At 35.0% G+C, this 15,727-nt stretch overlaps 1 protein-coding gene across 2 annotated transcripts; it reads right to left on the reverse strand.

Annotated features, from left to right (window-relative positions):
- Positions 1–432: 432 nt before the first annotated feature.
- LOC149543744 (basic helix-loop-helix protein A-like) lies at positions 433–13,932 on the reverse strand. 2 transcript variants are annotated; one of them, XM_089798443.1, is made up of 8 exons: positions 13,448–13,932; positions 12,926–13,180; positions 4,882–4,978; positions 4,306–4,320; positions 4,127–4,183; positions 2,796–3,812; positions 1,776–2,261; positions 433–1,059 (listed from the first exon to the last, which is right to left on the reverse strand). In XM_089798443.1, the coding sequence occupies exons 1-8, from the start codon at positions 13,573–13,575 to the stop codon at positions 979–981; spliced, it is 2,136 nt and encodes a 711-aa protein (XP_089654569.1). In that variant the 5' UTR covers positions 13,576–13,932; the 3' UTR covers positions 433–978. The 2 variants fall into 2 exon arrangements, with proteins under 2 accessions (XP_089654569.1, XP_089654570.1); XM_089798444.1 differs by having other exon boundaries at positions 4,127–4,202; positions 13,448–13,930.
- Positions 13,933–15,727: the final 1,795 nt, after the last annotated feature.

The raw sequence follows: 15,727 nt of genomic DNA on the forward strand, positions 1-15,727 counted from the left end.
AATGCATTGCAAGCTCAATCTCTGTCAAATAATAAGGGATCTGTGTAAAAGACAAATTGAATATTCGTGCATCTGTCCCATTCGGTTGAAAACAAGTATATGCAGACAAGAGGAGGACATTTTGAAGACGGGCATCTGTCCCATCCCAGAAGAAAATTGGCAAGAGCTTGGAAACCATGATTTAAATATTATGAGCAAGTTATTATAAGAACTGCCGAGTTATCAAATCTATATTCTAGAAGGGCGTTATGTTTTTTTTTTTGGGCGAAACATTATATTAATATTAAATATTCTAGAAGGGCGTTATGTTAACCACAGAATACTCTGAGGTTATAACCAGATTAGAACGAGAGAGAGAAGATGAGACAATTTCTTTTCTTTTGTGCATAGAATGAAGCACTGATATGTTCAACTATTGTAATAATAGGCAAGTTGCAAACAAAATTTTACATTTCTGAATGATTCAAAGCTTAACTCCTTCAATTTATACAGCTTTCAGATGAAGTTGTGGCTCAAAACAGGCATATTGAACCAAGTGGATTTCAATATGCACCGACCTAAATATTTGTTTTAGCCACTACATTAAAACCCCATTACATATAATTAATTTACACAAAAGACCATCATTGAAACTCTGGCTTGGCAGCCTAAGAGGACAGAAACAGTTATGTAAAACAACTGATAATCCCCTGTAAAATCTTGAATAAGTGGTACAGATGCTCCAAAATTAGATGATGAAAACCTTAGAGCCTCCTTGATTGCAGCAACTCTTTAAGTAGAACTCTACTTCGTGCATACAAGCAAAGATCAAAATGAAAGACAATTAGCCTGATGAAGTCTCATACTAGTATGTATGCATTCCGGTAGGCCAAGGCATAGAAGTTTCAACCCTGTGGGATGCATTGCATTGTTTGTTAATGCCTTTGCGGATCTCATCTGCAACTGAGCTTCATAAATACAGCTTGCAGCAACAGTAGTTCAACTCCTATATGCAATGCATTCGACTGTTTCTTTCACTTCAGTGATGCTTGCTATTTTACCACCCACTGATTCCCGGACCTGCATTCAATATGCGCAGTTCTTAGCATAAACTGCTTCTATTGCTCCAAATTTCTATTGATGAACAAGAAAACCTATTCAAATGACACAACTGCAAAGCTCCCAATAAACAACCTTCCATTGATGAACAAGAATACTATTCAAATGGCACAACTGCAAAGCTCTCAACAAGCAACTCTCACATTCAGCCCTCTGCTGATGACTATCTCCTTCAGTTAGCTTCTCATGATTATACCACATATATCATCTCATTGGATGCATAATAAGAACAAGAAAGGAATTTGTGTGTGATGACCACATAAACCCACCTATTTCCTAAGAGTATGCCCACAGTTTGACTTGCCTGTCTTCCCATAGGCTACCTAATTTCAAGTTTCTCTGATGCAAATGCAAATCCTTTTAAGTAAAGACTACAAGGGTTAACAATTAGCCAGACTCCACTACACAATATCAATACTGAATTTCAGCAAGCTTTGGATCCTCTGTTTATATGAAAATACACTTTATAATTTAAAAGCCACAAATGAATCGTATAGTGGACTCTAACCTAAAGTCACAATGTAAGCCATTTCAGAAATTTCATGCATTAAGAATGAGCCATAATCCACTACACAACTCAACACTAAATTCTAGCAAGCTTTAGATGAATTGTTTGTGTGAAAATGCTGTTTATAATTTAAAGATCACAAATGGATAGTGGAGTGGAGGAATCAAACCTTAGCTTTAAGTTCCACAAGAAGCATATCATCCACCACTGAAGACTGGACAGAGTATGTGTCAAAATGGAGAGCACTCAAAGCCTGCATCAAATTGAGAAGTAAATCATCTCTCCTTGGACATTGTATCTCTATTGAAACTTTACCCTGTTCTGTGAGAGAAACGTGCACATCTGATGCTGCATAACCATTAATATGGGATCCTTGAAGGTCACAGAATTTCTTATTCTCCAGTCTTGGATATTTACAAGGTGGCTTTCTGTCTGTCAAGGTCCAGCTGAGTTCCCCATCTAAACATTGCACATTGTCTATGTTTCCATCATGTCTTCTTACTCTGTCATCCATGCGCAACCGCTTTAGTGAATTTGGATTTCTGGTACTGATTTCTGTTTCCATTTGCTTGCTGGAAGTTTCCAACTCCTCCACCCGCCTCTTAAGTTGCTGCAGATATTCTATGGCATCTGCTAAGATTGATGCCTTGTCCATCTGCACTAATATGTTTTGACACAATAAGTACATGTTAAAGGTAATATAGCAATTCTTGAGTCTTTAGAGATAGGTTTTGAGATGCTTAAGCAAAATGGATCTTCCCTAACACACAAGTACATTCCAGAAAAACGTTCTGCAAGGTACAAGGTGATCAATTTATATCTCCAGGATTTGTGTATCCTAGTTATGAATTCATATCCATGTGGAAGAGCTATCTCACTTAAAAAAGAAAACGAAAAAAATCTTTAAAATTCACATTGATCAAAATCCCCCCAAAAATATAAATTCTAAACAAAATGCCCTTGAAAGCTTGCAATGCTGAGATATGTTGACAAGTTCCAAAACAAGGTATGGTTCTAAGTAAAGTGTTTCTAGTTAAACAATTGTAATGCAAATGAACTATTTGTTTCAAGATGGTTTGAAATGCCAAAATTCAGTTTATAGTCATATTTCTTTCAAACATAACAAATGCTCTGCCAATGAAGAATATTAGTTATGCTCTCCAACATAATTTAACAAAAGGGACTTTACCTTGGTAACAAATGGAACTAGAGACCGAAGAGTTAAAAATTTCTCATTCAATTTTTCTCTCCGCCTCCGCTCTGCAAGTACATGGCTAATACCTACATCATCCTGCACAATTCTTTGGCCCACTATTTTGCTATCGATGTCATCTTCCATCAATTCAAGTGAAATATGGTCTTTGTATCTACCATGAAGACAACGGATTCCAAGCAACACCTTTTTCAGTAGCCTCTGGGGGTTAATCACTGCATTCGCATTAAAGACATAGTTACCGTTGCTTTGCCATTTGGTAAAACAGCCCTTACGAACAAGTTGTGGGTTCCCAGTTTTTGATGGTTTTGGATTAGTTACCCCCAAATTTGTCAATTCACTGGCTTGTTGCTCTAATATACTGGACAATGTCCGAGAATAGTGAGCGTCATCTAATGACTGAGGTGCTGATTCAAGAATGGTATTAAAGCTATTTGAATTTTGATCTAATCCCAAAAGCACATGCATCTCAGGCTCTGAATAAGTACATAGCTGAGGGTCAACAATGGACTGAGATATACACTCACTTGAAAGACCAGATGCTTGTAGTCCATGACTCATCTCCTCCTGCATATAAGCCCAACTTTCAAGTGAGGTTGGATCTACATTCACATGGTTACCATTTTGCTGCTTGTGTAGGGCCTGTAAGGAATCATTCCTGCTTGTCAAGGAAAATTCTTCAGGATGCGCTGTTTTGAAGTCTTCACAAACTTCCACTGGCATTGATTCATTCCTGAGTTGTGGAAAATCGGTGTCTTTTGTATTAAATGTTTGTAAAGGGAGTGGCAAATCTTCGGAATTTGGTAGAAACTGTCCACATTCTGCGACAGACGATCCACCATTTGGTATCAAAGCTGGAAGCAATCCCACTTGATCTTTTTCGTCTCTGTCTACGCCTTGTGGGCTGGAAGTTAATTGATCAGAACATACTGATCTCGGATGGTCCCTTAAAAAACTCATCATGTGTTGAACAAGAATGGGATCTTCTCTCACCTATAAGCAAGATTTGAAGGTTTTCAAAATCAGTTGGAAGGGTATTCTGAATACTATTATTGATACAGCATTCCTCTGAAAATAAAAACTTTATTAAACACATTAACTACTAATATGAGACCCAGTCCAGAGCTCCCTGAATCACAGAAATTAAGTGCCAAACTGGGAAGAACAGAGTTTATTTTCCCCCAGCTCCACTATATTTTTGAATAAGAATAGGTAGAATCAACAAAAACAAATCGCTCCTATTATAACATTGTTAAGGAAATAAGAGATACAGAGGTCTTAATGATAATAAAAACTAAGCATATTACCAGTTCTGTCGCACCGAGCTCCAATACACCATCTGTGAGAGGAATACATACGACAGTCTGCAACAAGATATAAACCCTGGCAGTCAAAACGATTTGGGTATTGCTTATTTCATATTCTGTACAACAAAATCTTAAGTGGGATTCCTTAAATTTAAAGGTAGGAACTAGGTTCAAAATACCTGAATAGAAGCGCTCTGAAACACGCAATAATGTCATCCGCAGCAAAATTTACAAATCGAAAACCCACGTTAGTACATAAGAAGATCGATAGTTCTGATACCACCTAAATAAATAAGAAACAAAAGAAATGGGATGGCATGCACAACGAAATTCAGCTAGACTCTTGATTTTTTAAAATTCATAAGAAGATCCATATTAAGATGTCAATTAGAATCATATATATGTTTAAGGTGTATTGTTTCTGAATTCGACTGTGAGCTTTGTCTTCATGTTTCTTTTTAAACTCCATAATCTATCACAAAATAGAAAACGAAAAAAAAATCACAATCTTTTTAACCATCTGCGACTTTACTCCTAAAATCCAAATTGGACACTTGTTTTAATTTATGTTCTGACAAGCAAGTTTATGGCATTGCCAACTGAATCCTGTGCTTAAGCCTGTAACTTATGTTGCAGTCTCTGTACACACTGCATGCTTTGTAAAGTTGCATTTTGTGCATAACACCAACATTTAATTCAAATACTATTTGCAATGGATTATGAAAAAAATATACATAGGAAGATGGTGAAACTACCTTAGCAAGAAGGGCACGAGGGAAAACTTTGCTGTCAGCTTCATTAGCTTGGCACAACCACACCAGACGTCCTTGCACAAATGCTCGTCCAGGTAGTCTATACAAACAGATACAGTATTCATGAGGTGAAGTCGAACAATAAGTATGACAAGTGTAATCATTATTCGACATTGCATGTAACCTCCAAGCATGATAACTCCAATCAAGCTCCAATAGTTGACGTGAGAATAAAAGGGTAATTTATTGAATACACGGAAAGCTAATAATAAATAGCATTACAACAAGGGATTAAACTTTTTTTTGATGGAGGTCATCTACAAATAAGTTTTAGGTACCTGATCAAGGGCCCATTGACACAAGGGATTAATCTTGGAAATCAAGTCTATCAAAACATGATACGCCTGCTTGCATTAGTAAGGTGGAGAAAAGAAGAAAAAGCCTCAAATGCAAAAAGAAATAAATATCAATTCATAGAGTAGTTATCAGAAGACAAAACAGGTATTTGGAGATACTGGATGTTGGTATTGGTACCATTAATTTTTAAAAATAGATGGGTACTTAAGAGTATCTATTGTTTAAATAGAATTTTATTTTTCTATAAGATATCATGATATAGAATATTGTAAAGAACAATATTAAATCGGTTATAAAAGAGCAAGGCAATTTTTTTTCATAATACTAGAAAATTAAAATCAGTCATACAACTGTTTGACTTTGCATGAAGTTTTGTACCATACAAAATATTGATACAAGATATAATTTGTTCATTCATGTAATTAATAAATTTGTCTTTTGTTTTGTCTTTTTTGAATCAATAAATTCTATCTTAATTTATGACACAATTAAATAAATAAGACCTCTATATTTGTTGTTAAACTTTTAGATTAAATTGTATTTAGTATTTTTCATTATCAAAGTTTTCTATCATATTCTATTGTGGATAGTGGAAACCGCATGATTGTTGGTAGGTGTGATATTGGTATTACGATTCAACTGTGTAATTTTTTTGAGTTAAACTCATTGACCCATGTTTCATGAATAGTAGTTCACACCAGCCCATCTCTCTTGAGAATGAATGAAACACTTAGCATTCATTGCATCTAGATAAGTGTCTAATATATTCTTTCATAATTTATAACATGGTTTAACAATCTCTTTTGAGATTCTTAATTTGGATGATAGTTTTTCCTGAACAGACGCATCTTTTGAAAGAAACAGCCAGCTGAATTCTCTGAGTGGTCTAGCAAGTTCAAGTCCCCTTGCACAACATTAAGGAAGAAGTGTTGTAAGTGGTCACATATTCTCTTAGAGTTCGTGATATAGCTTAACAGCTTCCCATAAGATTCTTTATAGAAATGATAAAGCTTTCTTGACCATAAGTATCTTTTGGAAGAAACAACCAGCTCAACTCCTATGTCCTTTACACATATCCCTACTTTATAATCAGCCAGTCGCTTGAATAAAAATGAAAGGTATCATCTATCTATTTGTTCTTCTCTTGTTTTAGGCACGCTCAAATTTTGAATACGATATCAAGCCAAGTTAAATGTGAAGAGAATGCGAGGGGCAGCCCAGATATTAAAATGCGGGGCTTTAGATACTCTTAAGTAGACAGATTTAGGTTCTTCAAAACCCTATGGTCAAATAAGTGAACAAATCAGAAGTGGAGAAAACTTCCACGTATGGAAGAGAATAGTGGAAGGTACAGATGAACATGATGATTTCTGGGAGCAGATTTGTGGAAGATCATTAATGGGACTGAACTGAATTTTATAAATGGCAATTAAACAACCAAGTGGGAGCACAGAGATGGAAAAGCTTTGGCCCAATCTTGTTCAACCTCAAGGATACACAATTACTTGTAATGTGTGAAAACTTCAAAGGAGGCTTGGGATATATTGTCTTCAGTGTTTGAGGTAAAAAAGTTTTCAGACGAGGCTTGGTATATATTGTGTTCAACCCCTCTCGTATAATGATTTGGGAGCCTCTCAACATATGACACCATATATAGGTCTATTTATCATATATTAGAATCTCTAATCAGAAGGCTTATTGAGTAATGACTCAATGTTACAAAATATATGGTGGAGGAGTTATTTGGGTAGAGCTCTCAGATGGTACTTTTCTAAATGTTTCGAGACTAACCAAAAACATATCATCTGTTAGTAAAATTACACGGGTGGGAATGAAAGTGGAATTTAACTCCAGCATGTACATGCTGAAGAACAATGACGGTGCATGCGAATAAGACATTGAAAATCTACATTGCAACTTTGAAGGTCGGAAAGGATTAAAAGAACATTTTCTTAAAAAATGAGGAGATGTAATCATTAATTCATCTTTCTTTAACATCCTTTCTTTACAACCTAATGGCTCGCTTGAAGTGCTTGACAGCACTGATGCAAATAAGTGGAAAAAGGCCTTGAATGTAAAATACATGTCATATTAATCAACAAGACAGAGAATTTAACCGCACATCCTCGAGAGAGAAGAACTATATTATTGGGTGCAAATGGTTGTCCAAACAAAATCTCACAGCAAATGGAACCATTGATCTATATACAAGGTTCAATTGGTAACCAAGGTTATCTACAAGTAGCAGGTATTGATTATTATGATTCACGTCCACTTCCATTCGATTTTTGCTAACAATTCACAATCTAGAATATTCAGAACTGCATTTATTCAGGAGAAATTTAAGAAGATATTTATATGGGAAAACTAGAAGGATTTATGGTTCCAGGAAATGAAGAGGTGGTTAGACCCTACAAAAGACAATTTATGGACTAAAACAACCACCAAGCGAATGAACCAGCAAGTATGTCAGTTCTCCTGGCTTTGTAAAATGTGACGATGACTCGAATGTTTGTGCTGAAAACAGATTACTCGAAGATCATAATTGCAGTATATGTGGATGATTGCAAGTATTGATATTAAGCTAATGAAACATAGAAAGGTAATGTTAGGTTCATGGAGAGATAAACCATAGCATGGGTAACCAAGAGCAATCAAAAATACTCTTTTTTGACTCAACATAGTCAGCATGGCTATATTGAAAACATTCTGAAAAGTTTTGCTCTGAGTATGGGCAAAGTGGTAATCGCACCTATAGAGACTAGTGTCAAATTGATGGTCTAGGATTTATATGTATCTCCACAAACTATCAAAAAAGAAAGCATGATGAGAAGCATGTCATATTAAAGTTCATTGAGCATCTCAAATCCAAGTGCACTACATTGGATTACTGTGAAAAGCATCTTCAAGTGTTTGAAAGGTATAGCCTTCTATGGAATTTGTTTTCAAAGAATCAAAGTTGTTGCAATGCTTGTACAAGGGATGGGTTTGTTGCAACGCTTGTACAAGGGATGGGTGATTGCAAAGGTGATGTTGATAGAAGAAGATCGAGGATGTGGCTAAGCTTCATACAAAATGTACTTTTGACTAAATTTGAAAAAAATGAAAAACATATTAGATTTTCATGAAATTTTCAGCTAAATTTGAAAAAACTAAAAACATATTAGAATTTCATGAAATTTTCAGCATTGGTTTACTTGCTGTTCTTTCCTCTATCTAAATTCTGTCACTGGTATAATTTGAATAATTTTGTGCAAAGAAAACTTTAATCGATTTGCAATTAGTGGTCGATCTAGTTCCACTAGCATCGATTTGCAATTAGTGGTCGATCTAGTTCCACTAGCAGTAGCATTATGCATTAGGGCTTGACAATTCTCTGAACTCATTTTGTTCAATCTCCACATGGTCAGGAACTTCCTTCAATTCCTTGAAATTCTGTACCTCTTCTCAAAATTGAGTTATTCTTTAACACATGGCCTCAACTCATTTGCTCAATGAAGCCTCTGATCAATCTTTGACTGGCATATATGGTAGGAAATTGCAAATGGCAGTGCTGAAAACTGCAAAAGGAATATTGATATCAGGTCTGTACAATTTGTTCCGAACACTATTGTTGTGTATATTCTCGAACATTATGTGGGCTTTTTACATAAAGCCTTTCATATGCAACACCAAGTCTTTCAAATTCTAATCATCTCGAGTTAGCTTAGATGGCATTTCGCATTCCATATATATAGAGATATATATTTAGAATGCATATATTATTTACTTTCCGAACCTACGTAGAGATTTGGTGAATTCAATATGGATTGTTGTTTAGATAGTTCAGCAGTATATGGATCTAAGGAATTATATTCTTTGAAACTCTTGGAGCAATTTGTTAGAGTAATGGATTATAATCAAATAATTCACATGATGATTGAAGAGCTCCCAGACATGGTGGCCTAGAAATTTGAGAATTCAATTCGATGGTTAAAAAATTTCATGGTTCAAAATTTGTTTTATCAAACAAAAACTTCTAAGAAGATATGCATTTGTTTCAATTAGCTTGTTTTGTTGTGTGGAGTGTATATCTTAAAGGGAGGAGGTTTGAATATTTTAAGTCTGCGCCAATGAAATCACCTTATCCACTTCTTTATTTGTGTAATTAATTAGTTATATTTCTTATTGTGACAATATCAGTATTATTTTAGATTTAATATAGTACCTATGTAAGAAGAGGAGAAATTACAACTTATGCTTTAGTTACCATTTCACTATTTGTACATTGGTAATGTTAAATATTTAAAAAAAGGTTAATAATTAGATCAACATTACAACTTTATTGGTACCAATAACACATGATTATAAAAGCATTTGTGCATAAGTATTAGATCAATTATGTAAATTTAGTGGTGGTCAAAGGGAACAATCAAAATAGCAATAAAGAATATGTATGAGACAATTCAAATGGTCACTAAAAATCTGACGTACAATTTAAGAGTTTAATGTACACGAATAATGATGATAACCAAATCAGATTGCCAAAATCTAATGACCATTGTAAGGTATGTAAAGCTATTAGCTATAAAAGCTACCAAAACCTTTACCCAAGCTGCTATTTTTTTTTTTCTAATGTATTTCTCACTTAAAAGGAATGATGCATGATTTTTTAGCCAATATGGTATGTGGGAATGGGCTTCAAAAGATGAGGTGGTTGAGTAGATGGGGAATTAATGTAAATGATTCTCCAAGTTTAAATATTGAAATTAAGAAGTGTGTGAGAAAGAAAGTCAATGTGATATTGTAGTGAAAACAATTCGGGAGAGAAGAGGAATGTTACATCAAGCATTCTAATCCCATGTGTGAACATCAACAAAAGCACAACATAGAGGTGAGCATAATATTGATAATGGAAAGTTCTAGTTGTCATGTTTTAAACCAATGTGTGTCATCTTAAGTGCAAAACAAGGAGGCAGAAAATACCCGAAGACTTATGAACTAATATGATTTTTCTTCTTTGTACATTTGGGTCAGTGGAAATAAATTCGCATTGCATCATGGGTTATGCAAATTTTGAGGGCATTTGAAACGAAATGATATTTTGAAAGTTGAGTCTCTTAATACTTTCAGAGGACAAATGAATTGTAAAGATGATAGGTTACTTTGTTAAAATTCGTAGGAGAAGAAATTTGGTCAACAAGGATTAATATGTGATCTAGATTGGTCTATTGCTTCTTGATGGCCATTGTGTTATTCTCAAATTTGGGCCCCCCTACACTACTAAATGTCTTATTCATACCATCCTAATGCAAGAATAACAAATTTGTGGTTACTACATTGACAAGTTTTTTTCTCTTATAACAAATAAACACAATATAATGAAAGAATATACGAACATATTTTGCTCCATATTACTATTCCAAACTATATATTTCTAGAAACTTTAGCTTATTGTTCTTTTATTTCATAATGATGAAAATTTGAACTCAACATTATCTAGTATGAACATCACCATTTAAATATCCTTACGGGAGAGTAGTCAATACACGAGCCGGATCCAATAGGTGATATGTTAGGTGAAGAGAGTGGTACACCAAAAATGTCTCCTCAATGCATTTCTCAAAAAAAAGGTGCCTCTAAATTTTAAAAATCCACCACTAATGTTTTGTCACATCAACACACCATTAAACATGATTTAATGCACACTTATGGTCTTATCACTTTTTAGACATTTTGAACATTTGCACTTAAAAACATGATGATGAATGAATACATGGTGGATCATATGATACATGTCTTGTTCATAGTACTATTTCTACAAGAAATTCCAAGTAGTTTCATATTGATATCATCATATGTAGACTCAAAAATATATGATTAATATAATGAATTATAAAATGACTTTAACTTTCCCTTATCTCCTAATATTATGTCCTATTTAAGACACTTTTACTATTTTTTTTTTTAAAATTAAAGAAAGCTGATAAAAAAATACAAACAAATAACTACACTTATACTATTAAATAAACTCTCTTACCAGATACGCAGCAGTACTATTGTCTCTTATCTATTTATCACTTTTATTTGTTTGGAGCATGCTCGGATACCGTATATATTTTTGACGTGTTTTTATCTGTACTTGGTTCAAACTTCAGATGCAACGTCCGTCAGTGGACCCCACAAAGCGCTATTAATGCGATCCAGCTGCTGCCGGCGCTACATTTGGCAGAAAGCAGAGTGAGTATATATAGCGAATCTTAATACGATCTACAAAGTGGGGCCCACTGCTACGTCTATGTCTGAGTCTCGTGTTACACTGTCGCACCACAGGCAACTTTCCCAACTGCGATCTTCAGTGATGGCAGGCAAATCAACAGATATTTACGTCTATTAACGTCGTCTCGCTGTAGTCTTCTTTGCCTTGGAAGTTTGGCTGCAGCTTTGGAGCTCTGATTTCTGACTGCCCCTCTTTAAAGATCACACCAGTTATCTTTTTCCAAGTATACGTCTTTATTGTGTTTTCCAATACTACCCATGTACGTTCCCATGCTACCCGATTCAGTGTCTGAAGAATTCCGAATTCCAAAATTCACTGGAATTCTTGGAATCAAAAAATGGTGGCTTTTTTATGCGTACAATCAACTGCCATTAATGGGGCTTTCCATATTCAATGGGGAGAAGAAGCATTGGTGTTAATGATTGAAATAAAGCTGTTAAAAGAGTGCCCTCTTGGTAGGTGGTGGTCGGTTGTTCATTGATGTCAAAGCGACAATTTTGAGTTTCAGTTTCAGCAGATGATGCAAAACAGAAAATCCCGCATCAAAACAAGTCGGAAGATAACCTAAAAATGGGTTCTTTAGGCTGTTTGATAATTTAAACAATAGGATGATACCTATGAGTTAACATTGATATAATATGCGAACGGTACCCTTTGCTGGTCGGTCGTGCATTGATGAAAGGTTCGGATCATTCAAAGTAGATGATTCGACATCAAAAAGAATTTGAAGATAATAAGATTGAATATGATCTGTTGAACAATAGTAGTACCCTCTATGGGAAGTACAGTTTTGAGTTTCAGTTTCTTGGGTGAAAAGAAGCAGGATCATCCAAAGTAGAAGATCCCACATCAAAACAAGTTCGAAGATAAAGATGTGTTTTGTAGACTGTTGATCATTGGAACAGCATTCAAATCATTCATTTATTAAAGATGTGTCTTTTTAGACTGCTGATCATATGAACATCACTAAAATCTTTTACTAATTCATCTAAGTTGTGTTTTTTGACTTCTGATCATACGGACATCCTTAAAATCTATGTTCTTTAGATTGCTGATTATACAAACGTCATTAAAATCTTGTATTGATTGATTCACAGGAGACTTCTCATCATTAAATATTTCATTGATTTATGGAAGACGTCCGTTAGGTTGTCGATCATACAGACATTATTAAAAATCTTGCATTCATTAAAGATGTGTTTTTTAACTGCTGGTTTAGCAGACATGATTAAAATGTTTCATTGATTTATTAAAGATGTGTTCGTTAGACATGTTGATATCATTCATTCATCCAAGTTAATAAATGCTTGAGCAAGAGAAGAGGGGAAAATTTAATGCAAAAAGAGTACACTGTTGATCTCACAGACATAATAATATCATTGATCCAATCATCAAAGTTAATAAATGAAGGTGAAGAGAGTAAATACTGACCCAACAGAAGGGGCGAAAGTGTAGGACATGCAGACCAAGTAGTACCACTCAGTATCAGTTAGATCCTCAGGCGACAGGGCCGCACAGGGTCTTCTTGCAGGCTGATTTGATTCCCCTACAGAAAGAGTCTCATAAAGCTCCCTCAATTGAACACTCCTCTGCAAACAAAGCTCCTCAGGGCTCAGCTCCATTGGCTGAACTGTTTTTCTAGTCTTTATATCTCCATTGTAGTATCCCTCACTCCATTCCAGTACACTTCTCAATGCCAAAACACACACACAAACACAAACACAAATACTTACAATCAGACCCACTGCCTTAGTATCAAAATCCACAAGCACAACAAGAAACAATTTACAAATATAGAACAAGTAGCGTCTGGTTTAGATTGTGTATGAGTTTTTAACATCAATGGATCGCAGGGTGTTTTTAACGTCAATGGATCGCACCCTGCGATCCATCATCATCATCAGGATGCTAGAGAGCAAGAGATGCATAACAAAAAGAAATATGTTGAAATACCCTTCTTGAGGAGAGAGCTGCCAAAAGACGGAATAAGTCCACTGGATGCTCTGTACAAGGGCCTCTAGTTGTGTTTTGATGAGTTTGTTCCTTTCTAGGGCATCTGAAGAAGTAACCATATTAGCCATTGCCACGCCCAAAAACACATTCCTCTGCTTCTACTCCATCAATCCCTCAATCCTTCGAACTCATTACAACAACAAAATGAAGAAGACAAAAAAGAAGTGATACAGAATGGCCCTTCGTCTTTGTCCTCTTGTTTGCTTGTGGACAGCACCAACACTGTACTTACAATCCTGCACCCTTTTCTACACTTTTTAACTGCTTTGGGATTCTGGGCTTTGTTGTTTTATTGCTTCCTCCCACTGTTTTCACGTTGAGCTTTAAAATCCCCCGCTTTAATTTTGACAATGATATGAAATTCCATGAGTTAATTTATTTATCATGAAAGGCGCCCTTCACCTAATTAAAACAGCTTAGAATAACAGCTGATGCTGCTGCTGCTGCTGAGTGTTGTTCTGACAGTGTCTACATGTAAACCACAAGTCAACAATTCGTTTTGACCGGCTGGCGGCTGCTCTGATTAATCACCACTTTTCTCACGTGGGCAACTTGATAGCAACACAGGAAAAAGCAAACAAAAGTGTCCCTTTCCGTCTTCCTTCACGCCTTTTTACACAAATCCAACTTCTGAGGGGAAATTTTATCCATGAATAGAGAGGGAGAGAAGAGGCACCACCGTGTTCGTCATTACGACAAGATTACTTCATGCTGATGATGAATTAAATAACTAATTGTTTTAGCTAATAAAGAGGGGTATGCATGAGACCATTTCTTGAAATGGGAGCCATTTCAATTATGTTTAGAAGTACTCACGAGACTTCTCCAATATGTAAAATCAGGCCGGACATTTGAGTCACATTCTGAGTTTGATGGCCGTATAAGCTCTCCCTCTCTTTTAAGAAGTCTGTATTATACAGACGGGAAGATTTTGAATATGCATCAACTTTATTGGTGGCTCGAGAATGATTGGCAAGTGTGATGGTATTTTTAAAAGTAGCTGAGTATAATTGGTGATTGTGATGGTAATGATGGTATGTTTTTTAATTATATTATCTATTAAAGTACAATTTATTTATTTCAATGTAGACTCTAAGAAACGAGACTTAGACTTGGATCTATTTTAGAGGACTTTGGTAACATAGATACATCGAAAATCCTTGACAAAGAAATGAAGAGATATCAATAAAGGTTATTTTATGATTTTTTTTTTGAATCCTCACTTTGTTGGGCTCTCTCCACACATGCACGCCAAAAATATTTCATTATTTGCATTCATAGTGAAGTGATGTTAGTATTATTTTAATTAGCTAAGTACAATCGGTGAATATGATATATATCTTTCATTATATCATTCATCAAAGTTTAAACTTTTAAATGCATGATATAAGGGGTGAGGTAAAATTTGCTTCAATTGATTTTGGTAGAATAGATACAACTCGTATTCTTTGATTCATAGTTAAAGATACTATCAAGGCTTGTGTCTCTTAATCAAATAGCAAAATAAACTAAGGAGAAAAATATAGTGTATTATGAAAAAACTGAAATCGTTGATAACAATTAACAAGACTGATGCTATGTTTTTATTAGTTGAGTATAATAAATGATGGTGATGATATGTTGTTCCATTATTTATCCATTGAAAGCTCAAACTTCCAATGTATGATAGGAAGGATGAGGTTAGGCCTCAAATGATTTTGGTAACATAGAAGCCCTCAGTCCTAGATTCACAATTGAAGAGATATCAATGAAGGCATGTGTTCTTATATCAAATTACAAAATGAGCTTGTGAAAAATTACAATTAATTATTTAAAAACATGAATTGGTTGAACATAGTTGACAAGAGTGACGACATGCTTATTAGTTGAGTACAATTGGAGAGGGTGGTGACATGTTGTTCCATCATGTCATCCATGAAAGTTCAAATGTCTAGATGTATGATATAATGAATGTGGTCAGATTTGCCTTGCATGATTTTGGTAGAATTGATGACCCAAAATCTTTGATTCATTTTTTGCATTCAAAGTGAGGGTGATGTTAGTATTATTTTAATTGGTTGAGTACAATTGGTGAATATGATAGATGTATTTCGTATAGCATGCATCATGTCTATCAAAGCTCAAACTCTCAAATTTGTGATATAAGAAGTTAGGCACAATTGATAAGACCAACTTGATGCTCTTTGATTACACCATCTATAAAAACCCAAACTTTCATAG

This window comes from Cupressus sempervirens, chromosome 8, assembly GCF_028749045.1.
Source record: "Cupressus sempervirens isolate cs-2001-9-10 chromosome 8, ASM2874904v1, whole genome shotgun sequence".
Taxonomy (NCBI): Eukaryota; Viridiplantae; Streptophyta; class Pinopsida; order Cupressales; family Cupressaceae; genus Cupressus; species Cupressus sempervirens.

Coding starts and splice junctions, on each gene's coding strand:
- LOC149543744 (XM_089798443.1), bottom strand. CDS start 13,575: ATGGCTAATATGGTTACTTCTTCAGATGCCCTAGAAAGGAACAAACTC. Junction 4,979..12,925: donor ACTTTCGCCCCTTCTGTTGG/GTCAGTATTTAC, acceptor CTGTTTGTATAG/ACTACCTGGACGAGCATTTG. Junction 1,060..1,775: donor TTGTGGAACTTAAAGCTAAG/GTTTGATTCCTC, acceptor TATTGAATGCAG/GTCCGGGAATCAGTGGGTGG.